This window comes from Muscardinus avellanarius (genome assembly GCF_963383645.1).
Source record: "Muscardinus avellanarius genome assembly, chromosome: 13".
In the NCBI taxonomy this organism is placed as follows: domain Eukaryota; kingdom Metazoa; phylum Chordata; class Mammalia; order Rodentia; family Gliridae; genus Muscardinus; species Muscardinus avellanarius.
Genome location: NC_137799.1, coordinates 8,674,997 through 8,700,917, shown reverse-complemented (window position 1 = coordinate 8,700,917; position 25,921 = coordinate 8,674,997). Strand labels below are relative to the sequence as shown.

Genomic DNA, 25,921 nt, shown 5'->3' with positions numbered 1-25,921 from the left:
GCGGCTGCCCTCCCCAGGGCAGGGCTGGCCATGCCCTGAGCCCCTAACTGGGGCTCAAAACCTGCTGGAGGGCAGAAGGGCACGCACTTATTGAGCGCCGACTGAGTGCCCGGGACCCCACAGCCCCACCTCAAGGCAGAGAGAACTGACCAGGACTGCGTGGGCCAGAACTGCCTGCCCGAGGGGCGCTCAGTTCTGTCCCCTAAGTGGGGGGGCTCCCCCGGAAACTCGGAGCTGCAGGGGGGGGGCAGAGATGAGACCCCCTGGGGCTCTGAGAGGGCGTTGAGCCCAAGCGCGACCCCCAGGGGGCTGCAGTTCCCAATTCTTTAACTGGGTGGAGGGGCTGAACCCAAGGGGGTCCTGCCTCTGAGCTACAACCCGGCCCTTCTATTTATTTTTGCGGTACTGAGAACTGAACTCTTGGGCATCCGTTCTCTCTCCGAGCTGTACTTCCAGCCCTCTTTCATTCATTTTTATTTTTATTTTTTGGCAGTACTGAGGATGAACTCAGAGACATCCTGCCTCCAACTGACCTATACCCCCAGCCCTATTTTATTCTTTTTTATTTTACTATTTATTATTTATTAATTTATTTTTGTGGTACTTGGGGTGGAACCCAAGGGCTTTCTACCTCCGGGCTATACTCCTAGACCTATCTTATATTTTATTTGGAAACAGGGTCTCACTCAGTAGCTGAGGCTGGCTTCGGACCTGCGCGATCCTCCTGTCTCAGCCTCCCCAGCGCGGGCATTACAAGCGTGCGCCGCCACGCCAGGCTTTATTATTTATTTTGAAACAGGGTCTCAGTAAATTGTAGAGAGCCTCACAAGTTGCCGAGGCTGGAGGCTGGCTTTGATCCTGCGATCCTCCTGTCTCAGCCTCCCAAGGACTGGGATTCCAAGTGTGCACTGGCTTTATTTTTATTTTTTTTTAAACAGGAGCTTGCAGAGTTGCAAAGGCATCGCTACATTGCTGGACTCAAACCTGTGATCCCCCTGACTCAGCCTCTCGAATACTGAGGCTGTCCTCGATCCTGTGAGCCTCCTGACTCAGCCTCCCAGGTACTGGGATTACAGGCGTGCCCCAATACGCTCAGCCTTTTCCCACCTCATAGCATTCTCGGCCCTTCTTGGTCCAGGCCCAGTCCTGCCCGGCCCTCACACACGGGCACAGCAGTCTGCAAGCAGGGCCTCCGAGCGGAGCACGGCTGTTCCAGCTGGGGGTGGTGGGGGGACGGGGGAACGGCCCATCCTCCCCAAGTCTCCCGGTTCCCACAGCCCAAGGCGCCCGGGGGTCTTGGGGACTGTGAGAAAGTCTCCGCAGGAAATGAGAGCCGGGAGCAGCTGGGCCCCTTCAGAAGACAAGGACCAGCCGGAGCCCCAGGAGGCTGCACAGGCTGGGCCATCGCCCCCCTGGGTAATCGCTACCAGATGCCCGGCAGTTGACGTCACTCCGCAGGGCCGAGGGGGTCGCAGGACTCTGGGGAGAGCTGGGAATTCTTGGACCAGAATCAACATTCCAAAAGGAAATGGTGGGGGGGTCTTGGCCGGATCTCGGTGCCTGGCACCAGGGCCAGTGCAGGGTACCCCAGCTCTCCTTTAGGGGCTATCTGGTTCCAGTCTCAGTGTCCTTCTGAACAGCCCCATTGGGAGTAGGATGTGGGAACCCAGTCTCGGGAGTGGAGGCGAAGCACCCTGGGGCACCGCCACCCAGGGAAGAGCATGGCGCAGATCCCCTGGGGAGAGAGAGAGAGGTCCTCCTGACCACAAGTCCGTGGGCCCTCTGCTCACGGCCAGCCGTGGCTCCCATCCTGCTGAGCGGAAGCCAGGCCTGGCTGGGGCCTCGGAGGCCCTGCGTTGTCCCAGCCCTTTTCCTCTCTTATTTCTCCTCTCGAGGCTCCCATCTCGCTCCCTCCACTGGGTCTCTGCTATTCTTCAAACAAGCCAAGGTCGCTCCTGCCTCAGGACCTCTGCACATGCTACTTCCTCAGCGTGGCACACGCTTCCCTGCAGGACGAGAAGGTTTGTTCCCTCATCTCCTTTGTTCAAACATCACTTTCTCACTGAGACTTTTTCCTGACAAACTTTTGTGTAAATCATAACCACAGCCACTTCCTGAGAGACCAATTCCTTTGCTGGATGTTTCCTTTTTTCTTTTCTTTTTTCTTTTTTTGGTGGTCCTGGGGTGGAACCCAGGAGCATTCCATTTCCAAGCTACGCCCCCAGCCCTATTTCTTATTCTTTATTCTGAAATTGGGTCTCACTGAGTTGCCAAGGGCCTCACTAAGTAGCTGAGGCTGTCTACGAACCACAATCCTCCTGTCTCAGACTCCCAAATGCTGGGATTACAAGCATGCACCAGGATGCCTGGCTTTTTTTTTTTTTTTTTTTTTTTTTTTTTTGGTACTGGAGATTGAACCCAGAAGCATTTTACCTCCAAGCTACACATCCCATCCTGGCCCTTTTTATTTTTATTATTATTATTATTATTATTATTATTATTATTATTATTTTGAAACAGGGTCTCGCTAAGTTGCTAGGGCTAACCTCAGATCTGCGATCCTCCTGTCTCAGTCTCCCTAATACTGAGATTATAGGTGTGTGCCACCATGCCTGACTCTGTCACTTGATTGATTATTTATTTATTTATTTATTTATTTTGCAGTGCTGGGGATGGAACCTAGGGACAGTCTACCTCAAAGCTACACCTCAGCCCCATTTTCTATTCTTTATCTTGAAACAGGGTCTAAGTTGCAGCGGGCCTAAGTAGCTGAGGCTGGCTGCAGACCTTGCGATCCTCCTGTCTCAGCCTCCCAAGTACTGGGATCTTGGTAGGAACTGGGTGTGGTGGTTGCACGCTTGTAATTCTAGTACTCAAGAGGCTGAGACAGGAGGATTGCAGGGTCTCCGTCAGCCTCAAGAACTTGTGAGGCTCTCTGCAACTTAGAGGCCTTCTGCAACCTAGTGAGACCCCATTTCAAAATAAAAAACAAAAAAAATCAGGCTGGGGGTGGGTGGGGCTCAGAGGTAGAACACCCCTGGGTTCAATCCCCAGCACCACACACACACACACACACACACACACACACACACACATACACACACAGTCTTGGTAGGTAGCTCTTTTTTTTTTTTTTTTTTTTTTTTTTTTTTTGCAGTACTGGGGATGGAACCCAGGGGCATTCTACCTCCAAGCTACACCCCCAGCCCCATTTTTGATTCTTGATTTTGAAACAGGGCCTCACTAAGTAGCTGAGACTGTCAGGGAACCACAATCCACCTGTCTCAGCCTCCTGAATGCTGGAATTAGAAGTGTGCTCCACCACGCCCAGGTTAAGTTGTGCAACTTTTATTTGTAGAAATGTGGGCGGCTGCTTAAGATCTTGGGCTGGGGAGGTGGTCAGGCAGCAGATCCAGGCTCCGATGCTCAACTCGTGACCCAGCAGGTCCTTTCTAAGCCTCCATCTCCTCACCAGAAAAGCGGAGCAATGAGCCAGACATGAGGGTGCACACCTGTAATCTCAGCACTGGGAGGCTGAGACAGGAGGATCGCAGGTTTGGGGCCAGGCTCAGTAATTTAGTGAGGCTCTCAACAACTTCGTGAGACCCTTTTTCAAAATAAAAATAAATAGGGCCAGGTGTGGTGGCGCACGCTTGTAATCCCCGTGCTTGGGAGGCTGAGACAGGAGGATAGCACGGGTTCGAAGCCAGCCTCAGCTACTTAGTGAGGTTCTCAGCAACTTAGTGGGACCCTGTTTCCAAATAAGTATAAAATAGGTCTGAGAGTATAGCTCTGAGGTAGAAAGCCTCTGGGTTCCACCCCCAGGACCACCAAATAAATAAATAGGGCTGGGCCTGTATCTCAGAGGTAGAATGACCCTGGGTTCAATCCCTGGTGACACACACAAACACACACACAGCTGAGTGAGGTGGTGCACGCTTGTGATCCCAGGACTTGGGAGGCTGAGACAGAAGGATAGCAGGTTTGAGGCCAGCCTTATCAAATAGTGAGACTCATCGACCTAGCGAGACCCTGTTTCAAAATAATAAAAAATGGGGCCAGAGACCTGTGGGTGCTCCCCCGCGGGGAGCCTGGGCTCTGGAGGGTGAGCCCTGGGGGACCCTGGCCTGACAGTCCTGCACGAGGTGGGTAAGGCGTGGTGGCCTCTCCAGGCCTGGCTTCCTCCTGGCAATTCGGTCTGAGGGTGGGCCCCAGGCTTCTCTGGGCGCTGCTGTCTTCCTGCAGAGGCGCTGGGGCGCTGGCCAGGGGCGCTGGCCAGGGGCGCCGAAGCCCCTCCTCCTTCTTCCTCCTCATCCCCCATGATCTCAGCAGCGATGGGCACCAGGAAACTCCTGCAGCCGCACCTCTTCCCCTTCCTTCCTCTGGCTCCAGGTGCACCCTGCCTCCGGGGGTGGGGCAGGGATGGCCTCCCTGAGCCAGCGCTGGGATGACCCCCTGCGGAAGCGCAGGAAGCCCCCCCAAGTTCCTCACTCACTGGCAATTTCCCTCCTGCACTGCCCTCCCCCCAGCCCCACCGCTCTTCAGACACCATCTCAGGACCGTGTGGGCTACTGGGAGCTGGGGGTGAGCATGGGTCAGGGGGGCCCGAGACCCCACCAGGAAGGCTGTTCTGAGTCCCAGACACAGGACAGAGGCTCAGGGCCTCCCAGGAGAACTGTTTAGCAGTCCCTGGAGTCTCAGGGCACCAGAGGGTGGCTCGACCTGACCTGCTGGCCTCTCCCGCCAGGATCCATGGACACTGGGTGGTGGGGGAGGGGCAGCCTCTCCATTTTCTCCATCAGCTCCAGGCCAAGCCTGATGTCAGAGACACCTCCAGGACCCACAGGCTCCGGCCACAGGGGAAAGGTGTGGGCTGGGCCCTGGGCTGGCACTCTGAAGGTTTCTCAAGGCCTTTCTCACAGATCCTTGGAAGGCTAGAGAGGACTGAGTTCCCAGCCATTAAGAGTAGTACCCCGAACCAAGGTGGAGTCCAACCCTGGTTCTGCCTTCTACTGGCTCGCCAAAATGGCAAGCAAAGCCTTCTTCATTCACAGTGGAGATGACAGGAGGACCTCTCTCTCTCCTGGGACTGTCCTGAGAAGCGGATGAGCAGGTGCTTGGCTCGTGAGAGGACGAGGTGGGGGACTGAGTCACACCCAAAGAAAGCTGGTTTAGGAAAGTCCCAGTAAACCCACAGCAGGATTTGTAAGCTACTCCAGGGCGCAAATCTCTGCCTTAGACCATACCTGTCCCCTGCTGGCCCTCCCCAAGCCCAGCTCAGTCACTCACCTTGGGGGCCCCAGCGCGGGACACCTTCTGCCCACCGCAGTCATGATTCCCTGCGGTCGCCGCCTGCAGCCCGGGGACCTCCTCGGTCCCGCGGCTCGCGCCTTTCTCTGGTCACCGAGCTGCGGAGCTGAGAGGTGGACCCTAGGGCGGAACCTGGCACAGACCACGCCCCCAGGCTTCAACCAGCCCACGAGGAAGGACACACCCCACCTTGGACCCGCCCCTTCGGCTTCCTAGCTCCTCCTCTTCCCCTGTCAGTCAGTTCCAGGGCCAGGAAGGCCACACCCCTCGAGCACCCATCCCTCCCGCCTCGCCCCGCCCACTTCAGCAGGCCTCCTAGCTGCTTTGCCACGCCCCCGACACCCCCCCCTTCCCTCCCGGCCTGGCAACCAATCAGCATCTCTGAGTGGGTGAGGCCCAGCTTCCAGTGAAGTCTCAGACTTGGGGGTGCTGAAGAACACCCCAGAACCTATCAGGCCCAGTTCCTGGATACAGTCCTCGCTCCTCCACATCTGAATGAGGCCGAAGTTAGGGAGAGGGTGGCAGAAGGCAGCCTGGGGCAGCCAGGGAGGGTGACAAGCTTTCGCTTGTGAATCCTCAGCAGGGCACCCGCAATTACTGAGCGTTTGCCGTGTGCCAGGCCCTGTGTGATGTTTCAGCTAGGTTATTCTTGAGTGCGAAAAACAGCCCTGCTCGGCGACTGATGTCATGATGTGTCTACGGGGCTTCTCATGATTTTATTTTTTGGTTTTTGCAGTACTGGGTATTGAACCAGTACTATATTCTTGGAGGGGCATTCTACCTTCAAGCTACACCTTCAGCCCTATTTTTTATTCTATATTTTGAGGTTTTGTTTTTATTTTATTTATTCATTTCATTGTTGTTGTTGTACTGGGATTGAAACCAGAGGCTTTCTACCTCCGGGCTCCACTCCCAGACCTTTTTTATATTTTTATTTGGAAACAGGGTCTCACTAAGCTGCTGAGAGCCTCAATAAGTAGCTGAGGCTGGTTTCAAACCTGCGCGATCCTCCTGTCTCAGCCTCCCAAGTACTGGGATTACAAACATGCACCATCATGCCGGGCTTTATTTTTTGTTTTGAAACAGGGTCTCACTAAGCTGCAGAGGGCCGCACTCCGTAGAGGCTGGCCGCGAACCTGCCATCCTCTAGCTGTCTCAGCCTCCCCAGAGCTGGGATTACACGCCGCACCACCACTTCTCACTCAGAACCTTTCAGTTTTCAGTGAGATAAGAGCTTCTAAAGGGACCTATTGCCCCTTTAAATAAAAATTGTACTTCTGTACCAACATAACTATGGGGGTGGCTCAAGTGAAGAGTCCACAGATCCTAGCAGCCAGGCCAGCTGGGGCTGCCGGGGCTGTTTTGTTTTTCTGTTTTGTGGTACTGAGGCATGAACCTAACTCTACCCCCAGACCATTTTTTTTTGTGTATGTGGGGGGGTCTGGGAATGAAACCCAGGGGCGTTCGACCTCCAAGCTACACCCCCTGCCCTATTTTTTATTCTTTATTTTGAAACAGGGTCTCACTGAGTTGTAGAGGGCCTCACTAAGTAGCTGAGGCTGTCCGCGAACCGTTATCCTCCGGTCTTGGCCTCCCAAATGCTGGGATTTCAAGCGTGCATCACTACTCCTGGCTTATTTTTTATTTTGAAATGGGCCTCACTGAGTTACTTGCTGAGAGGCTCCCTAAGTTGCTGCGGCTAGCCTTGAACCTGCGATCCTCCCGTCTCAGCCTCCCAAGTACTGGGATTACGGACTTGCTCTACTATGCCCCGGTGGCAAGTGTCTTTTATTTTAGCCCAGATGTTTGTGTTGGGCGGGCTGTGTGGGCGAGAGGCTGGAGACATCACCCCTGCAGACCCCGCCCTCCCCGGCCCCTGGGCACTTACCCTGCTGGTTTCACAGCCCTGGGAGCTGGCTCCTCTTCCATGTCCGCAGTGGGGTCTTTAGACTTTCTCAGAGGGTCCACCTCCAGTACTGGAGGGCTGGGTGCCATTGCTGCGGTGTCTTCCGTGGGGGCGTCAGCACTCACCAGCTCCTTGGCTGTCTCCAGGCCTGGCGGGTCAGGCAGGCTTCGGGGTAGTGGGCGCAGCACGGGGTCCACCTCCTGGGCTTTCTTGGTGGCCTTGTGGCCCTGAAACTTCTTGGTGCTGGGGCGTGGCATGGTGCCCATGTGGCTGTACATGTCACTGGAGCGGGCATAGGCCGGAGGGCTCTTGGGGACTGTCACCAGGTCGTCCTGTGTGGCTTCAAAGGTGCCAGGCTCCAAATGGGGCCTGACAGGGGCCGAAGACCGTCTCAGAGTCAGGGACCGGGGGAGACTGGAGAGACTCCCAAAGCTCTTGAACTTGAAGAACCCTGGCAAGGGGAGGGGGAGGAGGAGAATTAGTGAAAATGCCAGGAGCAGTAATAACATTGAAAAGTACCTGCAGAGGCGGGCGTGGTGGCGCACGCTTGTAATCCCAGCATTCAGGAGGCTGAGACCTGGAGGATCGTGGTTCGCGGACGGCCTCAGCTACTTAGTGAGGCCCTCTGCAACTCAGTGAGACCCGGTTTCAAAATAAAGAATAAAAAATAGGGCAGGGGGTGTAGCTCGGAGGTCAAATGCCCCTGGGTTCCATCCCCAGACCCGCAAAATAAATAAATAAATAAAGACTAAAAAATAGGGCTGGGGTGTAGCTCAGAAGTATAATATTCCTGGGTTCCAACCCTAGTACGGCAAAAAAAAAAAAAAAAAAAAAGTACCTGCAGTTCCCCTCAGCAAGGGTACGAGGAGGGTAGAGGGCGGCACTGGCACCCTCTGTAACCATCCTCTCACTCCCAGAAGTGGGCACCACCCCAGCCTTGGAGTCAGGGACCTGGGCTCGATTCTTCCACCTCTTGGCTGTGTGACCTCAGGCAATGCACTTGATCTCTCTGTGCTCCCTTCTCCACATCTGGGATGCCCCTGCCCACCGCGGCCAGCGGGAGGTGGAAGAAAAGCACACCCCTCCACGGCACCTGGCACACCGACTGTCCTCAGCAAGCAAGCGGCAGCAAAGTGCGGTGCTGCACGATGCAATCCCAGGACTCGAGAGGCTGAGACAGGAGGATCACAGGTTCCAGGCCAGCCTCGGCTACTTAATGAGGCCCTCTGCAACTTAGTGAGACCCAGTTTCAAAAATAAAGACTAAAGCCGGGAGTGGTGGCGCAGGCTTGTAATCCCTGCGCTTGGGAGGCGGAGACAGGAGGATCGCGCAGGTTCGAAGCCAGCCTCAGCTACTTAATGAGGCTCTCAGCAACTTAGTGAGATCCTGTTTCCAAATAAAATATAAAACTGGTCTGGGAGTATAGCCTGGAAGAAGAAAGTCTCTGGGTTCCACCCCCAGTACCACCAAAAAAAAGAAAAAAAGACTAAAAAATAGGGCTGGGGGTGTAGCTCTGAGGTAGAATGCCCCTGGGTTCCATCCCCATTACTGCAAAAACAAAACAAAAATATCAAAACGTGCTGCGTGAATTCTCAGCGCAACCCAGTGACACAGTGGATCCCCCATTTTCCAGGTGAGGAAACAGGTCCAGAGCGGTGGGGTGACCTGGGTGGGCTCACAGAGCAGCAGCAGGGAGAGGCCACATTCCTGCTGCAGGAATCCCGTGCTGGGTGGGGAGGGGCGTGTTGTGCAGCCCCTGGTCCCTGAGGTGGGGGGCCCGAGGAGGGGGAGGCCTCCATCCTCAGAGTCCCCGGGTGTCTGTGGCTCCCTCCTTCCTGTTGGCAACAGTGGTCGGGTGATACCCTCCCCCCACTTCCGCAGGGGTGCTCAAGCGTGTTGAGGTCGCTCCTCCCTCCCCAGGCGTGGGACGGTCCCTTCTCACAGCCACCATCATCTGACTTCCCTATGGCCTCCAGATCAGCAAAGAGGAAAAGGTCAGGCACCTGGCACTGTGGGTAGGATGCCCCCATCTGACAGTAAGGACTACTGAGGCCCAGAGAGGGGGTGGGACTGGCCTGCCGTCACACAGCGAGGCCGCAGAGGAGCCTGGACGAAGACCCAGGGCGCTGGGCTTCAGGGTCAGCCCCCTAGGGACCTCCTTCCCAGCCCCGGCCGCTGCTACCTGGTCTTAGCCCCAGACAACACCCCTAGAGCTCAGCTCCTAGACAGCTGCGCCATGGAGCAGAGACAGTGCCTCTGCAGCGCCACTGCAGGAGGCCACCCCAGGACCTCCTTTCTCAGAAGCAGCAGGGATCTGGAGGAGACAGCAGTGGGGGCAGGGAGGGAACCTGAGGCCCGAGTCCAAGGCCCAGGACTGAGCCTTCCTCCGTAGCCCCTGAGATGCCAGGTGGGTCTCAGGCCTCAGGGTCTCCAGAATTGCAAGAGAGTGGCCCCGCCCCACCTCCCACCTGGTGCTGTCAGACCCAAGGAGTCAGGGGTCAGGAGAAGTTTGCTGGGACCAGGAAGGGACCCGACGGGGGAAGCAGTGGCACGATGGGTGGGTGTGTCTCCCCAGGAGCCATACTCTGGTAGCGCCCAGCCTCGCTGCTCCTGGGACACCACACCTCTACCCTGTCCCCCACGCGGCAGAAACCCCCAAGAGACCCCCCCTGAGGCCCCGTGTGGACCCAGGTCTGGGCCAGGGGGCGGGGTGCGTGAAGGTCTCCCCTCGCCCGCTAAGAAGAGAAGACCACGCGTGAGGCCGGGTGGGGAGCGGGCCAGAAACAAAGATGTTCAGAGGCAGAGACGAGAGGAGCGCAGTGACGGACCCAGATCAGCCAGAGAGACAGACAGACGCACATACCCTGGGCTGCGCCACGACCCTCTGGAGGAAGCAGATGGGCAGAAAGAGAAACGGAAATGGGACGGCGGTGTAGAGGCAGATACAGAGAAAGGCCGACAGGACAGACTGACGGACGGAGGCCGGCCCACACTCACTGAACTTTTTGCTGGTCTTCCTGGGCCCCTCTGTCATCTTGGCGGCTGGCAAGTGGCCGCCAGCGGCTCTGGACTTAAGGTTGAGGTGCTTCCCCACCCTTCCCCTTTCTCTCGCCCTCTCACTCGCTTCCTCTGTGTATTTTTAAAGCAGTGAAACTCCCACAGCCCCACCCTCCCACCCTCTCCGCAGGGGGCGGGGGCTGGGGCCTCCCAGGCTGCCTCCTTGGCCCCAGCAGCAGGGCCAGGGGGCACACAGCAAGCCCGCGGGGCCCCGGGGCTGGGAACAAACCTCGGGCTATGGGAACGGAGCCCACTGGGCCGGGGGCCACTGGGGACCTGCCAGCAGCTGTCAGGGGATCTGGGAGGCCAGGGGACAGGCCTCCGTGCAGGACAGTGTATTCTGAGCTTAGTCCCTGGGAGCTGACTGGCAGGGACCGAGGGGAGCACTGTGGGGAGGCCTGGGCGCCCTGGGCCCCCCAGACCCCAGTTCAACTCTTGGTGGGAACTTGGGCTAGGGAACGCCCCTCCCCGAGCCTCAGTTTCCCCTCTGTGGGCAGGGGTGCCTGCGGGCTCACCTCACGGAGTCCAGTGCGGCGAGCAGCCACGGAGTGACAGGACGGTTTCCCTAGGTCCCATGGTGGGTGGGTGGCATGGCCTGCCCTTCCAGATCCGCTCACCACGGGCTGCTGCTTTTGTAACCTACACACCTCCCCCATGTACATGTGTGTGTGAGCATGTGTGCGTGTGTTTATGATTCTGTGAGCGTTTCAGAGATGAGGAAACGCAACCTTCCCAGGTGGGGCATCTCGGGCACCTGTGGAGGGTGTCAGCACCTGCTGGGACCCCAGGGGGGGGGCTCCAGTCCAGTTCTGCGTGCTGTTAACAAGTTACTTCTATCTCTGAGGCCTCAGCCACCACATCTCTAGAACGAGAACCCTGCGAGTTGTGCAGCCCACCTGCAGAGGTTGGCATTTCCTTAGAGGTTGGCATTTCCTTTCGGAGCTGGGGCTGGATCCCAGGGCCTGAGGCATGCTAGGTAAGAACTCCACCCCAGGCTTGGCATTCTTTCTTCAATAGAGGGAGATGGGGGACAGAGGGGGCCCTGCCTGCCTCCTCCATAAAAATAATGCCCCCCCCCCAAAGTCAAGTCACCTGGATTGGACTTTGCCCGGCCAGCTCTAGAGCAGGAGATACCGACTTCCATGCTCACACCTCCCGATCCCCTGGCAGCCGGCTGATGGGGGAAGTCAGGGGGAGAGGTCTGGTGTGGGGAAGAGGAACCCCAGCCTCTAAGAGGGAGAGACACAACCCGTGAGACTTGGAAGCAGGGTCCTGCTCACAGACGGGCCTGGATGCTCAAAGTTCAGGAGAAGAAGGTTGCTAGGTACATACCTGTAATCCCAAGATTTTGGAGGCTGAGACAGGAGGATCGCAGGTTCACGGCCAGCCTCAGCTACTTAGCGAGCCCCTCTGCATCTTAGTGAGACCCTGTTATCAAATAAAAATAAAAAGGGTTTGAGGTTTACCTTTGAGATAGAACAGTCCTGGTTCCAATCCTCAGGAAAAAAAGAAAAGAAAAGGAAAGAAAGAAAGAAAGAAAGAAAGAAAGAAAGAAAGAAAGAAAGAAAGGGAGAGGAGGGGGAGAGGGAGAGAGAGAGGTGTTTCTGGGCCATGGACTTTCAGGGGAAAGGACTTTTCAGTCCCTTACCACTAGGCACTGAGAAGTGCCAGGCATGAAGCTAGATGCCTCCACAGATTTATTCCTTTTCTTTCCTTCCTTCCTTTTTTCTTTTCCTTTCTTTCTTCCTTTCTTCCTTTCTTTTTCTTTCTTTTGCGGTACTAGAAGTTAAACCCAGGGGCATTCTAGCTCTGAGCTACACCCCCAGCCCTATTTTTTCTTCTCTTTTTCGTTTTTTATTTTTTGTGGCACTGGAGATTGAACCCAGATGCATTCTACCTCCAAGCTAAGCCCCCAGCCCAATTTTATTTCTTATTTGGAAACAGGGTCTCACTAAGTTGTGGAGGGCCTTGCTAAGTTGTTGAGGCTGGCTTCAAACCTGCTATCCTCCTGTCTCAGCCTCCAAAGTACTGGGATTATGAGCGTGTGCCACCATGCTCACCTTCTTTATTTTGAAACAGGGTCTAAGTTGCGAGGGCCTCATTAAGCAGTTGAGGCTGGCTGCAAACCTGCGACCCTCCTGTCTCAGCCTCCCAAGTACTGGATTACAAGAGCGCACTAACGATGCCCAGCTTTTATTCTTTATTTTGAAATAGGGCCTCACTAAGTTGCAGAGGGTCTCGTGAAGTAGCTGCGTAGCCCCCAACCTGGTACGTATCACACGCAAGAGACTTTGCCTCTCTGGTACTCAGCTTCCCTGTCTGGGCAATGGGACCACAGCAGCCCTGGGGTCCTGGGAGCCCTGGTTCTTCTGGCTAAAGGTGGCGGGGTGGGCGGTGCATAGGCAAGGGGCACGCTGGCCCTGGTGAGCGGGCACACGGTGTGGGGGGCTGGGAAGTCCGTGTGCTGCGGCAGAGACGCCTGCTCAGCACACGAGCCGGGCCTGCGGGCCCCGGCGCCAAGGCAGTTGCAGGCCTCCTTGGGAGAATGAATGGGGCTCAGTGTGGTGGCTCTGGCCAGCTCAGAGCCCTCTTTGTGCTCCCTCAAGTGGCCGTTGGGAGTGCTGCCAGAGACCTGCTGGCCGGGGGCTGTCCCGCAGGCCCGCCCCAGCCTGCCCCGGAGGGCACCCAGCCCGGAACACCAAGTGCCGCCTCCCTCCAGGCCTCTGCTCAGCTGAGTGTGCCCAGAACCCCGCTCTGATGTCTGTACCCCTGCTCCCCACTCTGTGACGCAAGCAGGGATACGCAGGACTTACAGAGGGCGAGGAGAAGACAGGACGGGGGGGGGGGGGGGGGGCACCGGGTCCAGGCGGACGGAGCTCAGTCCCCACCTGTGTGGCCCTGAGAAAGTCATGGTGCCTCTCTGAGCCTTTCTTTTCTTTCTTTCTTTTTTTTTTTTTTTTTTTTTTTGTGGTACTGGCGATGGAACCCAGGGGCATTCTACCTCTGAGCTACACCTAGTCCTATTTTATTCTTTCTTTTTTTTTTTTTTTGTGGTACTGGCGATGGAACCCAGGGGCATTCTACCTCTGACCTACACCTAGTCCTATTTTATTCTTTCTCTGTTTTATTTTTTATGGTACTGGGGATTGAACCCAGGGGCATTCTACCTCTGACCTACACCTAGTCCGATTTTATTCTTTCTCTGTTTTATTTTTTATGGTACTCGGGATTGAACCCAGGGGCATTCTACCTCTGAGCTACACACCAGCCCTATTTCCTTCCTTCCTTTCTTTCTTTTTCCTTTTCTTTTTTATGGTACTGGAGATTGAACCCAGGGGGCATTCTACCGCCAAGCTATACCCCTAGTCTGATTTTATTCTTTATTTTTGTTTGTTTTTTGTGGGTCTAAGGATGGAACCCAGGGACATTTGACCTCTGAGCTACACCCCCCTGCCCTATTTTGTATTCTCTTATTTTGAAACAGGGTTTCACTACATTGCAGAGGGCCTCACTAAGTAGCTGAGGGTGGCCGCAAACTGCGATCCTCCTGTCTCCGCCTCCCAAGTGCGGGGATTACAAGCGTGCGCCACCACGCCCGGCTTGAGCTTGTCTTTCTTTCCCTTTCATTGCACATGGCCCCAACCCATCCCTGCTCAGAGGAGGAAAAAAAAAAAAAACCCAAAACCCCGAAGATCCAGGCCAGGGTCAACAGCCGGGCCTGGTGGTGCTTGGCTATCATCCCAGGGCTTGGAAGGCTGACACCAGAGAAATGCAGCCTCAGCAACTTAGTGAGGCCCTCAGCAACTGAGCGAGACCCTGTTCCAAAATAAAAAATAGCCAGGCGTGGTGGCGCACGCTTGTAACCCCAGCATTCGGGAGGCTGAGACAGGAGGGTCTCAGATCGCAAACAGCCTCAGCTACTTAGTGAGGCCCTCTGCAACTCAGTGAGACCCGGTTTCAAAATAAAGAATAAAAAATAGGGCTGGTGGTGTATCTTGGAGGTAGAGTGCAAAAAATAATAATAAAATAATAAAAATAAAGCTGGGAGCGGTGTCATATGCCTATATATAATCCTGGTACTTGAGAAGCTGAGACAGGAGGGCCATAGTTTCTACCGGAAGCAGGCAGCAGGCAACCTTCCCCTCAAATTGGCAAAACAGAAGCCAAAGCGAGTGAGAAATCGCTCGTTTCTTTTTTCTTCCTCCGGGGTGTGGCCAGCCTCGCTGGTCTGAAGCTCTGAGCTTGGGCAGCCCTGAGCAGCGGCCCCTGACTGCTTCTGCCCCCCCCCCACACCCCAGCTGAGGGCCCGCCCGGGCGGCCCTGAGGGGAAGTGGCTGGCAGGTGTCAGGGTTCAGGCCGAGGATGCTGGGGCGACGGTAATGCGGCCACTGGAAGCCGTGCTCAGGCCTCTGCTCACAGGACCTGATCTCGGGAGGGCTCCTGAGAAGCCGGCAGGTGGCCCCCGCCGGGAAGTCTCACAGCAGAAGCCACAGAGGCCGGTGGCAGCCCCCACGATGCTGCCCTCCCACATCTCCAGGAGCCCTGCCCCACCCACGTGGGCATGGCCCCGGTCCACAGAGGTGTCCGGGCTTTGGCCAAACTGACCTGGTTCCTATGCCCTGTGGCCACTGGCCTGCTGTTTCACCCTGGTCGGGTGCCTCAGAGGCTCAGGATCCTGTGTGCACAGCAGAGGAGACAGTGGTGCCCACCACATATGGCTGAGTGGCAACTGAGGATATTCCTTTAAAGGACTAAGTATAGGCCGGGCGTGGTGGGCACGCTTGTAATCCCAGCATTTGGGAGGCTGAAACCGGAGGATCGCGGTTCGCGGACAGCCTCAGCTACTTAGTGAGGCCCTTTGCAGCTCAGTGAGACCCTGTTTCAAAATAAAGAATAAAAAATAGGGCAGGGGGTGTAAGTCAGAGGTCAAATGTCCCTGGGTTCCATCCCCAGACCTGCAAAAATAAAAAATAAAAAAAAGGACTAAGTATAGGGCTTACAGTGCTTATTTTCCCTCAGCAAATATAATTACATTATTATTTATTATTATTATTATTATTATTATTATTATTATTATTATTATTTGTGGTGATGAGAATTGAACCTGGGGGCAATCTACCTCCAAGCTACATCCCCAGTCCTACTTATTTTTTCAGTTTGAAACAGGGTCCTGCTAAGTTGCTGAGGGGCTGGCTAAGTTGTTGAGGCTGTCCTTGAATCTGCAGTCCTTCTGTCTCAGCCTCCCAACCACTGGAGTGAGCCACGGCACCCAGCGATCGCAACTATTTTTGTATGTGTGGTACTGGCAAATGAACCCAGGGGCATTCTGCCACTGAGTTATACCCCTATTTGTTTGTTTGTTTTTTGAACAGGGTCTTGCTAAGTTACCGCACAATGGCCTTGAACCTGTGATCCTTCCTTCTTAGCCTCCCCAGTGCTAGGATTACAGGCAAGCACCATCGCACCAGATTTAATTACTGCAGTTATTTTTCCCCCTCCCTACTCCTGATTTAGCCAACAGTCTCCCTGTTTCTAATAATGTGCTCGTGAATCTGGGCCCAGGGAGCTCCCTGCCATGTAGCCTGGCGCCCTAAAACCCTCCCTGGCCCACACTGCCCTGGAGGGGGGAGTCCCTGCTTCCAGTCTGACCCTGGAAACCCTCCCCGGCAGGGTCCTTCACCAGAACAGGGCCTCTTGGGACACCTGTCACCAAAGTGGTTCCTGTCGCCTACGCAGAGCAGCATGACTTAGCACCTGGAGCAATCTGGAGGGCTTCCTGCTGGCGGCCCGTTGTCCGAGAGCACAGCTCTGAAGCCAGGAGGGCTTGGGGGGCTTGGAAGATTATATGCTGGGCTTTCCTGAAGACAGCAAGGGAGACATCTGCAGATTTACTGAGGAATGAGCTGGCCTCGGCTGAGGGAGACAGAGGAGGGGCCAGACTGGGGGTCCGGGACCCGGGATCCCTCTACAGCCGGCCGCAGAGGAGGGGTGGGTTGAAGAGACAGAGTCAGAGGAGAGAGAAAAGACAGTGTCGCCGGGGCTGCTCACCGGGTAGAGCTGGAAGAAGACTCTGGAGGCTCCCCGGGCCAGGAGGATGCTAGGGAGGGGTTGGGAGTCGAATGGTGGGCGTGGTCCCTGCATCAGGACCGCGGGCCTTGAATAGCCTCGCTGTTATTTGAGGAGAGTCTTCTTTACAATATAGGCCAGCCCGGTCTCTGTGTGACCTTGGACACGTGACCTCTGCTTTCTGAGCCTCAGTGTCCTCTTCTGTAAAATGGGTCAATGATCCTGACCTGCGGGCTGTTGACTGAGGACTCAGCGGGAACGCTAGCACTTCCCGAGTTCGCAGGGGTGCTGAAGCCTGGTTAGCTATTTTTGGAATTGCGGACGCGGGCCAGCCCAGCTCTGGCGCAGCTCGGCGGGGGCGGGGATCCCGTGGGTCTCGTCCCCGCCTCCGCGACGACCGGGGGTCGGGGGCCCAGGGCCCGGGCGTTGCTCGCTCGCCGCCTCCAGTGTCGCCGCGCCCCCTGGCGGCCGCCGGTTGCCATGTCAACGGCGGGTGGCGGGGCCCGAGAGGCGGCGGCGGCGGCGGGGGCCGTTCCCTCCTCCGAGGACCCGGGGCCGCTCCTCTGGCGACTCTCGCCTTGGGCTCCGGGGGGCACTCCCAGCCGCGGAAAGGGGGCTCCCGCGGCGGCCGGCCTGCGTGGGTAAACTGAGGCACGCGCGGGGCGCCCGCAGCCAGGTGTGGGGCGCGGGGCCCCACCTCCGCCGCGGGGGAGGGGCCGCGGGCGGTGACGCGCCCAGGGCGGGCGGCGGCGGCGGCAGGTGCGGCCGCGGAGGGGGAGGGGCGGGAGGGGGAGGGGGAGGGGAGGGCGAGGCCGGCGCCTCCCCCTTTATAACGCGCCCCCTCCCGGGCGCTCGGGCCGCCTCCGCGTCGGCGCTTCCCACTCGCCCCCTCGCCCGGCCGCCCCGGCCCGGGCTCGGCCAGGCCGCCCCCCCAGGCCGCGGCTGGGGCCGCCCCCCGCTCCCTCCGCGCAGCCCGGCGGAGGCGGCGCCGTCGGAGGAGGAGGAGCAGGGCACTGCGGCTGGCCCGGGATCGGGCGCCAGAGCGGCAGCAGCTTCGGCGGCAGCGCGGCCCGGGCCGATGCAGCGGGACGCGCCGCCCCGAGCCCCAGCCCCGGCGCCCCGGCTCCCCGCGCCCCCGATCGGGGCGGCCGGCGGCGGCGGCGGCGGCGGCGGCGGCGGCGGGGGCGGCGGCGGGGGCAGCGGCGGCGGCGGCGGCGCCTCTGCAGCCTCGGCTCCCCCTGGCCTCCCGGGAACTACAAGTCCCAGGGGGCCCGGCGGCGGGCGGCGGCCGGAAGAGGCGGGGTCGGCGCCGCGGGGCCGGAAGTGGCCGTGGAGACGGAAGTGGCGCGGCCGCGGCGGAGCCTGGAGCGCGGCGGCGGGACCCGGAGCCGCGGCGGCTGCGGCGGGGGGCGGCGGCGGCGGCGGCGGCGCGCTGGAGGCGGCCATGGCAAAGCAGTACGACTCGGTGGAGTGCCCGTTTTGTGATGAGGTGACCAAATATGAGAAGCTTGCCAAGATCGGCCAAGGCACCTTCGGGTAAGGCTGGGCCCCCAGGGGCCGGAAGCCCTGAGCTTGCACTTTTCCGAGCCGACGTCGGGACGCCTCGGGCCCGGTGCGAGGTGGTCCGGAGGCCCCAGGTCCCCAGGGTGGTTCCCCGGTCTTCCTCGGCCGCGCCGGGCCGGACCCGGCGGGCCGGAATCAGCCGGGTGGCGGGGAGGGGCCTGAGGCCCGGGGCTGGGGGCGGGGAGGGGTTGCAGAGGCGCCCTGGAGGGGAGCCGGCTTTCTCTGCAAGAGTCTTGAGTGACGAGAAGGAACCCAAGGGAAGGCGCAAAGCCCTGGGGACAGACCGAAGGAACCGGGTGGTGGAGGAACCACGTGCCCGGTCCCGGATCCAGCCGCGCCTGGGTGTCTTTTCTTTCCTGCTGCCCCTCCCGTGGGGGAGGGGCGGGCCCTGCGGAACGCCTGCCGAGCCCTCTTGGGTCTCCTTCGCCCGCAGGGAGGTGTTTAAGGCCAAGCACCGCAAGACAGGCCAGAAGGTGGCTCTGAAGAAGGTGTTGATGGAGAACGAGAAGGAGGGGGTGAGTTCGGGGCTGGAGGGCGGGCGTGGGTCGGGCGTGGGTTGGGTTTTCACCCTGCTGCTGGTAAGAGTTTCCTGCCTAATGCCTGGTAGTTTTTAAATGTCCCGTATTGCAGGGAATCTGGCTTCCCACCTAAATCTTTTCATTCACGTGTTCTGAAATATACGATGCTTCGTTTTTAGGCAGGGGTGATTGGGGCCGGGAGGGGGAGCTCATAGTTTGCTCGGCATGCACAGGGGTTCCGTGACTTTAAAGAGGTCTTTAAACACCTTTTCCTTCGCATTTAATTTTGTCTAACGTAAACGGGAGGTGGAAACCCTTGGTTTTTAAAAGGTGACTAAAACTCAAGAGAATATTGAAACAGTAGTTTCTCTCTTGCCTATTTTCACTTTACTTGTTTCCCAAAGACCTTTGCATGTGGTGTGCACGGGAGTACTGTGCGTAATGATCCCAGAGCCAGTCTTTCTTTTGTTTTGTGGCGCTGAGGATTGAACTCAGGTACATTCTACCTCTGAGCTGCACTCCCTGCCTCATTTTTATTTTTACTTTGAAACTGGGTCTTGCTAGGTTCATGAGGCTCCCTATTTGCTGAGGCTGTCCTCGAGCCTCCCATCCTTTCTCAGCCTCCTACGTACTGAGATTACAAACATACGTGCCCATCCAAGCCATGGCCATTCCACCTCCAAGGTACGCTCCTAGCCTCTTTTATTTTTTATCTGAAAACAGGGCCTTACTAAATTGTTTAGGCTATCTTTGAACATGCCATCCTCCTGTCTCAGCCTCCCAAGTACTGAGATTACAGGCATAAACTGCTGTGCCCGACTAAGACCTACTTCTTAGTAAGGAAATTTCTTAATCTTACTAACAGGCATAGGGCTAAAGTTTGAACATTAAAACGAGGGACACTTGGTGGCTAATAGTAAAGTCTTTAAATATCTCTTTCAATGGCGGGTGTGGTGGCGCACACTTGTAATCCCAGCATTTGGGAGGCTGAGACTGGAGGATTACGGTTCGCAGACAGCCTCAGCTACTTAGTGAGGCCCTGTTTCAAAATAAAGAATAAAATATAGGGCAGGGGGTGTAGCTTGGTGGTTTAATGCCCCTGAGTTCCATCCCCAGGCCCACACACACAAAAAATCTCTTTCAGTTTATTGCCTTAATCTGGCTCCTTGAGGAATGAATTACACCTATTTTATAGACTGGGCATCTGAAACCGCTGATTTCAGGGTGCATAACCTACTCTATCCAACTTCTATCCCTCAGGGCCAATATTCGGGTGTCTGTATCATTCTTCCATGACCATCTTCTCTTTTTCTCCTATCTAGTTCCCCATTACAGCCTTGCGGGAGATCAAGATTCTCCAGCTTTTGAAACACGAGAACGTAGTCAATCTGATTGAGATTTGTCGAACCAAAGGTGAGGTATTTGGATCTCGGAAGAAATGAGTCTGGCAGCCTAAGGCTTTGTTTGCGTACCTAAAGTAGACACCGAACTTGCTCCTCCTTGACTCGGACATGCCATGCTTGCTCTGGTCCTCTTTCTCGGGGGTCCTTGCCTCCTCGGGCCCGGCACGCGGTGGGTGTCTCAGCAGCAGAGGAGCACGTGGCCGGCTGCTCCAGAGGGCATGGGCTGGAGTCGGGGCTGGTTGGGGCAAGTGAGTCGGGTGTAGACTTCTGACCTGTTCTCTTCTCGCTTTCTGCCCCAGCCTCACCCTATAATCGCTGCAAGGGCAGCATCTATCTGGTGTTCGACTTCTGTGAGCATGACCTTGCCGGGCTGCTGAGCAACGTCTTAGTCAAGTTCACGCTGTCCGAGATCAAGAGGGTGATGCAGATGCTCCTCAACGGCCTCTACTACATCCACAGGAACAAGGTGGGCCGGGCGCCCGCCCCGCGAGCGCAGGAGCGGCCGTCAGCGCCCGGCTGAGCCCTCGCTCCCGTTCCCCTTGCAGATCCTGCACAGGGACATGAAGGCTGCCAATGTGCTCATCACTCGGGATGGAGTCCTGAAGCTGGCAGACTTTGGGTTGGCCCGGGCCTTTAGCCTGGCCAAGAACAGCCAGCCCAACCGCTACACCAACCGTGTGGTGACGCTCTGGTACCGGCCCCCGGAGCTACTGCTCGGTGAGGATTTCCGAGCGGGCAGAGGGGGCAAGGGCCGGGCACCGCCCCGGCACAGCCCCTCCGCCAGGGCTAGGGCTTCTCGAGCCACTGGCCCTGGGGCATTGAGTCTCAGGAGGCTCTCGGGCTCAATGGGCCCCCGGTACGCTCTTCTTCCCAGGAGAGCGGGACTATGGCCCACCCATTGACCTGTGGGGTGCTGGGTGCATCATGGCGGAGATGTGGACCCGCAGCCCTATTATGCAGGGCAACACGGAGCAGCACCAGCTTGCCCTCATCAGCCAGCTCTGCGGCTCCATCACTCCCGAGGTGTGTGGGAAGCTGAACGAGCCCCGGGTTCCGTGGGGTGCGGAGGGCAGGTCTCTGGCAGAGCAGGAGTGGGACGTGGGGTCCGGGGCGAACTCCCCTCCGGGGGAGCAGGTGGGGGCGTGGGGTCCATTTTCTTTGGGTTGTGTTGGTTTGGTGGCCTTCCTTGGGCGAGGCATTTGAGTCCCTGCTGGGCCGTCTCCTGTGAGGTAGCTGTGCCTGGTCACAGGTTCCAGGTGACCTGTGTAAGAGAAGCTGCCACTTGCCGGGCGTGGTGGCGCACGCTTGTCATCCCAGCACTTGGGAGGCTGAGACGGGAGGATCGCGGTTGGCGGACGGCCTCAGCTATTTAGGCCCTCTGCAACTCAGTGAGATCTAGTTTCAAAATAAAGAATAAAAAGGGCAGGGGGTATAGCTCGGAGGGCAAATGCCCCGGCTCCATCCCGAGAGAAGCTGCACTTGTCTGCCTTCTCCGGCGGCCCCGTTGCTTCCACCTTGGAGGGGCCGGTCTCTCCCCTCGGGGTGCCCTTGGAGCACGCGCGGGAACAGGTTCTAGTCCCTTTGGGTGCCTGGCTGGCAGGCAGGCGTGCCCCGGCCCCCCCTGAGCCGGCCCCATCCTCTCCATTTCTGTCCCCAGGTGTGGCCAAACGTGGACAAGTACGAGCTGTTTGAGAAGCTGGAGCTGGTCAAGGGCCAGAAGCGGAAGGTCAAGGACAGGCTGAAGGCCTATGTGCGCGACCCCTACGCGCTGGACCTCATCGACAAGCTGCTGGTGCTGGACCCCGCGCAGCGCATCGACAGCGACGACGCCCTCAACCACGACTTCTTCTGGTCCGACCCCATGCCCTCAGACCTCAAGGGCATGCTGTCCACCCACCTGACGTCCATGTTTGAGTACCTGGCGCCGCCTCGCCGGAAGGGCAGCCAGATCACCCAGCAGTCCACCAACCAGAGCCGCAACCCTGCCACGACCAACCAGACGGAGTTCGAGCGCGTGTTCTGAGGGCCAGGCTAGCGGGCTTCGCTGGGGCCCTTGTGCTCTCCCACCTCTGTGACCTGTGTCATGGAGATGACGGGCACTCGGCGTCTTTCTCTAGTACACGTTTTATTTAATCTCTGCCCTGGGTCCTGGGAACAAGCAGCCGCGTGGATGGAGTAGCGCCTTGCCTGAAGGTCAGGAGGGTGCTGGGCTGCCCTGTCCCTGGCTCTCCATTTACCTCAGGACAGGAAGTGGGGCGGGAGAGGCAGTGGACCGCGGCTTTCTAAGAGCTCCCATTGTAATGGGAGGAGGGGACAGGTCCCTTGCGTCCCCAGTCGTCTTGGGAGGAACTTACGGAGGGAATGGAGCTGGCCTCGGACGGGCCCCCTGGGTCCGACCCTCAGGAGCGCTGAGGCTGCAGAAGCTCTTGTTTCTTCAGTAAGAGACTTTTATCGTGTGGTTCAGAGACATTCCTGGATATAGTCCGATCAGTTAAAATTAAAAGTTTGTTCTTTTCTAAGTGGCCGTATGTTTTCTGCATTCAGGCCCAGTTTGCTTTGGGGGTTTGCTGGCTCTCAAGTCTCTCGTCCCAGTTCACGTGCTACAGGTGGCCTTTGTTGCTCCCCTCCCCACCCCACCTCCGGGTACCTTCTAGAACATGTCTGTCGTCTTCCCCAAGGGTAGGTACCATGGTGCCGTCAGTCCTCTTCTGTCAGGAAGGAGGCTCGATGCCCTGGGGAGGAGCAGTAGGGGCCGTAGTGAGCTGCGTGTTCAGTGGACCGGGCGAGCCCAGGCTGCTGTCTGCTGTGCTGATGTGCCCACAAGCCCAGGTTGCAGAAAGCCTTTTTTTTTCTTTTCTTTGCAGAACTGAGGGTTGAACCCAGGGGCATTCTATGTCCAGGCTACACCCCCAGCCTTATTTTTTTTTTATTTTGAAACAGGGTCTTACTAAATTGTGGAGATCCTCACAAGGTTGCTGAGGCAGGCCACGAACCTGCAATCCTCCTGTCTCAGCCTCTCAAGTATTGGGATTATATATGTGGGCCACTATGCCCAGCTGGCATGTGGCTCTTTGTGGGGGGGGGGGTTCTGGGGATTGAACCCAGAGGCTTGGAGCCATACCCCTAGCCCTATTAGGGTCTCACTAGGTAGCTGAGCCTGGCTGCAAACCTGTAATCCTGTTTCAGCCTCCCAAGTACTGGGATTACAAGTGTGGTGTGCGCCGCCGTGTTCAGCTACTAGTTTATTTTTATTTTAAAACAAGGTCTTGCTAGGCTGATGAGAGCCTTGCTACTTGCCAAGCTGGCCGCAAACCTGCGATCTTCCTGTGTCGGCCTCCCCAGTACTGGGATTCCAGATGTGCGCCACTGTGCCCAGCTTGCAGGTGGTTTTTAATCTGGAGTGAAGCTTGGGTTGGTGGCAGTCACGTGATCTGGGCGGTGAGCTGGCAGGAGAGAGGAGTGGTTTATGTGGTGGGTCTTGAGGATTTGGGGCTGGGGCCCTTGGCGGAGCAGCACACGGTTGGCACAGTGCCGGTGAGTTACTTGGGATCGCTCTAACAGGTAAACATGCTAGTAGCTTCAAGTGATGTTTATTCTGTCAGGACATTAGGAGACCAGACGCCCAGAATTCATGGGCGTTGGCCGAGTCGTCCTCTCACTGCTCCCGCCGCCTCGTGCCAGCAGGGGCCCTCGGCACCCGGGGCTTCTTACTGCATCGCTTCTGGCTTCGAGGACGGGGTGTTTTCTCTGTGTCTGAGAACTCCAGTCATCGGGTTTAGAGCCCACTCCAGTCCAGTCTGATCTCATTTCAACCAGTTAACATCTGCAGAGACCTATCCATATGAGCCCGCATGCTGAAGTCCTTGGGAGGGGACACTGCTCAACCCAGGGCAACTAGTAATCAAATTAAAAAAAAAAACAAAAACAGGTGTCCTGACAGCTATTGACAGCTTTTCTTTACTGTGTTTGGTGGTGGGGTTTGAGCTATAACACCTGCCCCCCGCACCTTTTTTCTCTTTTTTTTTTTTTTTTTTGGTGGTGGTACTGGGGTTCCTGGAAACCCTTCTACCTCCAGGCTATACTCCCAGACCTATTTTTTACTTTTTTTTAAATTTGGAAACAGGGTCTCTTAAGCCAGCACGACTGGCTTTGAACCTGAGGGATCCTCCCGTCTCTGCCTCCCAAGCGCAGGGTGGGGATTACAAGCGTGCGCCACCACGCCCAGCAGTCTTTTTTATTTTTTTTTCTTTTTGGTGGTACTGGGGGTGGAACCCAGAGGCTTTCTGCCTCCGGGCTATACTCCCAGACCCATTTATATTTTATTTTGGAAACAGGGTTTCTCTTAAGTTGCTGAGAGCCTCACTAAGTAGCGAGGCTGGCTTCAAACCCGTGTGATCCTCCTGTCTCAGCCTCCCAAGTGCGGGGATGACAAGCGTGCCCACCACGCCCGGCTAGTCTTTTTTATTTTTGAAACTGGATCTCCCTGAGTTGCAGAGGGCGATCCTCCAGTCTCCACCTCCCAGCCCGGCCTTTTTTTTTTTTTTTTTTTGGTGGAACTAGGAGTGGAACCCACTCTGATCTATACTCCCAGACCTGTTTTATACTTTATTTGGGAACAGGGTCTCACTAAGTTGCTGAGAGCCTCAGTAGCTGAGGCTGGCTTCGAACCTGTGTGATCCTCTTGTCTCAGCCAACCAAGCACTGGGATTACAAGCGTGCGCCATCTCACCCAGCTGGTTTATATTTTTTTAATCTTTATATTTTTGCAGGTTTGGGGCTGGAACCCACAGGCATTTGACCTCCAAGCTACACCCCCTGCCCAGTTTTTTATTCTTTATTTTGAAATAGGGTCTCACATGAGTTGTGAAGGGCCTCACTAAATAGCTGAGGCTGTCCAAGAACCACGATCCTCAAGTCTCAGCCTCCCAAATGCTGGGATTACAAGTGTGTGCCACCACGCCCGACTTTTTTTAATCTTTATTATTTTGGTCATGCAGGAGATTGAACCTTCAAGCAACACCCTTAGCCCTCTTTATTTCTTATTTGGAAATAGGATCTTGCTAGGTTGATGAGTCTCACTACTTTGTGAGGCTGTCCTTGCTTGAGCTGTGATCCTCCTGTCTCAGCCTCCCAAGTACTGAGATTACAGGTATGTGCAACTACACCGGCTGCCCTTTTATTTTTTTAATTATAAGTACTGGCACCACAGGCATGTGCCATGGCTCCTGGCTCATGTTTTAAAGCAAGGTGCCCTAAACCTAGGAACTGCTGGCCCTGAGTTCCGTCCATCCCTTCCCTTCTTCCTTTAAGAATAACCTGGGGAGACGCTGGGATTGCTGAAGTCCCAAACCCTGGTATGACCTGGGTGTTGTCCTCACCTGTAGAGGGAGGTGTGCGGCTTAGAATAAGAGCTCCCTGGCATGGACTTGAGCTTTTATCTTGTTCTCGTAGGGAGGCTGCCCAGCATGTGCTCAAATACAGTTGAGTGATGTGGGAGGACTTCACCCGCTCATCTGCTCTTGACACCCGGCCGGCAAGGGACTGGCTTCTACGTCCTGTCCTGTGCGTGGGGAGGACTGGGGATTATATCCAGGGGCCCTGCCACAGCTGGGGCATCAGTACCCCTCTTATTTATTTTGCGGGTTTGGGAATGGAGCCCAGGGGCATTTGACCTCTAAGCTACACTCTCTGCCCTATTTTTTATTCTTTATGTTTGAAACAGGGCCTCACTAAGTAGCTGAGGCTGTCCGCAAACCGTGATCCTCCAGTCTCAGCCTCCCGAATGCTGGGATTACAAGTGTGCGCCACCACGCCCGGCTTATGTTTTATTTTTTTAATTAGTTTATTTTTGCAGTACTGGGGATGGAACCCAGGGGCATTCTATCTCCGAGCTATGTGCTACACCCCCAGCCTCATTTTTTATTTTTATTTATTTTTTCGCGGGTCTGTAACCCAGGGGCATTCAACCAACCCTCCAAGCTACACCCCCTGCCCTATTTTTTATTCTTTATTTTGAGACAGGGTCTCACTAAGTAGCTGAGGCTGTCTGCGAACCGAAATCCTCCAGTCTCAACCTCCCGAATCCTGGGATTACAAGT

The 25,921-nt window shown here is 56.5% G+C and overlaps 2 protein-coding genes across 4 annotated transcripts in view; one reads left to right on the top strand and one right to left on the bottom strand.

Moving 5' to 3' along the window:
- SH2D3C (SH2 domain containing 3C) overlaps nucleotides 1-10,250 on the bottom strand; it is a gene marked incomplete at both ends in the record, with an annotated part of 36,738 nt that extends 26,488 nt beyond the window's left edge. For 2 of the 3 annotated variants that reach the window (XM_080708633.1, XM_080708637.1), the window contains one exon: nucleotides 5,290-5,333. In XM_080708633.1, the coding sequence (XP_080564759.1) occupies nucleotides 5,290-5,333 (44 nt within the window). Of the gene's footprint in view, nucleotides 1-5,289; nucleotides 5,334-7,198; nucleotides 7,668-10,213 lie in introns of those variants that run through there. The other variant, XM_080708632.1, reaches the window with a different exon arrangement.
- Nucleotides 10,251-17,783: 7,533 nt separating this feature from the next.
- On the top strand, nucleotides 17,784-21,846 carry CDK9 (cyclin dependent kinase 9; the record flags this gene model as incomplete). Its single annotated transcript, XM_080709548.1, has 7 exons — nucleotides 17,784-17,875; nucleotides 18,336-18,417; nucleotides 19,743-19,833; nucleotides 20,123-20,289; nucleotides 20,369-20,540; nucleotides 20,698-20,846; nucleotides 21,481-21,846. 7 exons carry the CDS (start codon nucleotides 17,784-17,786, stop codon nucleotides 21,844-21,846), a joined length of 1,119 nt encoding a protein of 372 aa, XP_080565674.1.
- Nucleotides 21,847-25,921: the final 4,075 nt, after the last annotated feature.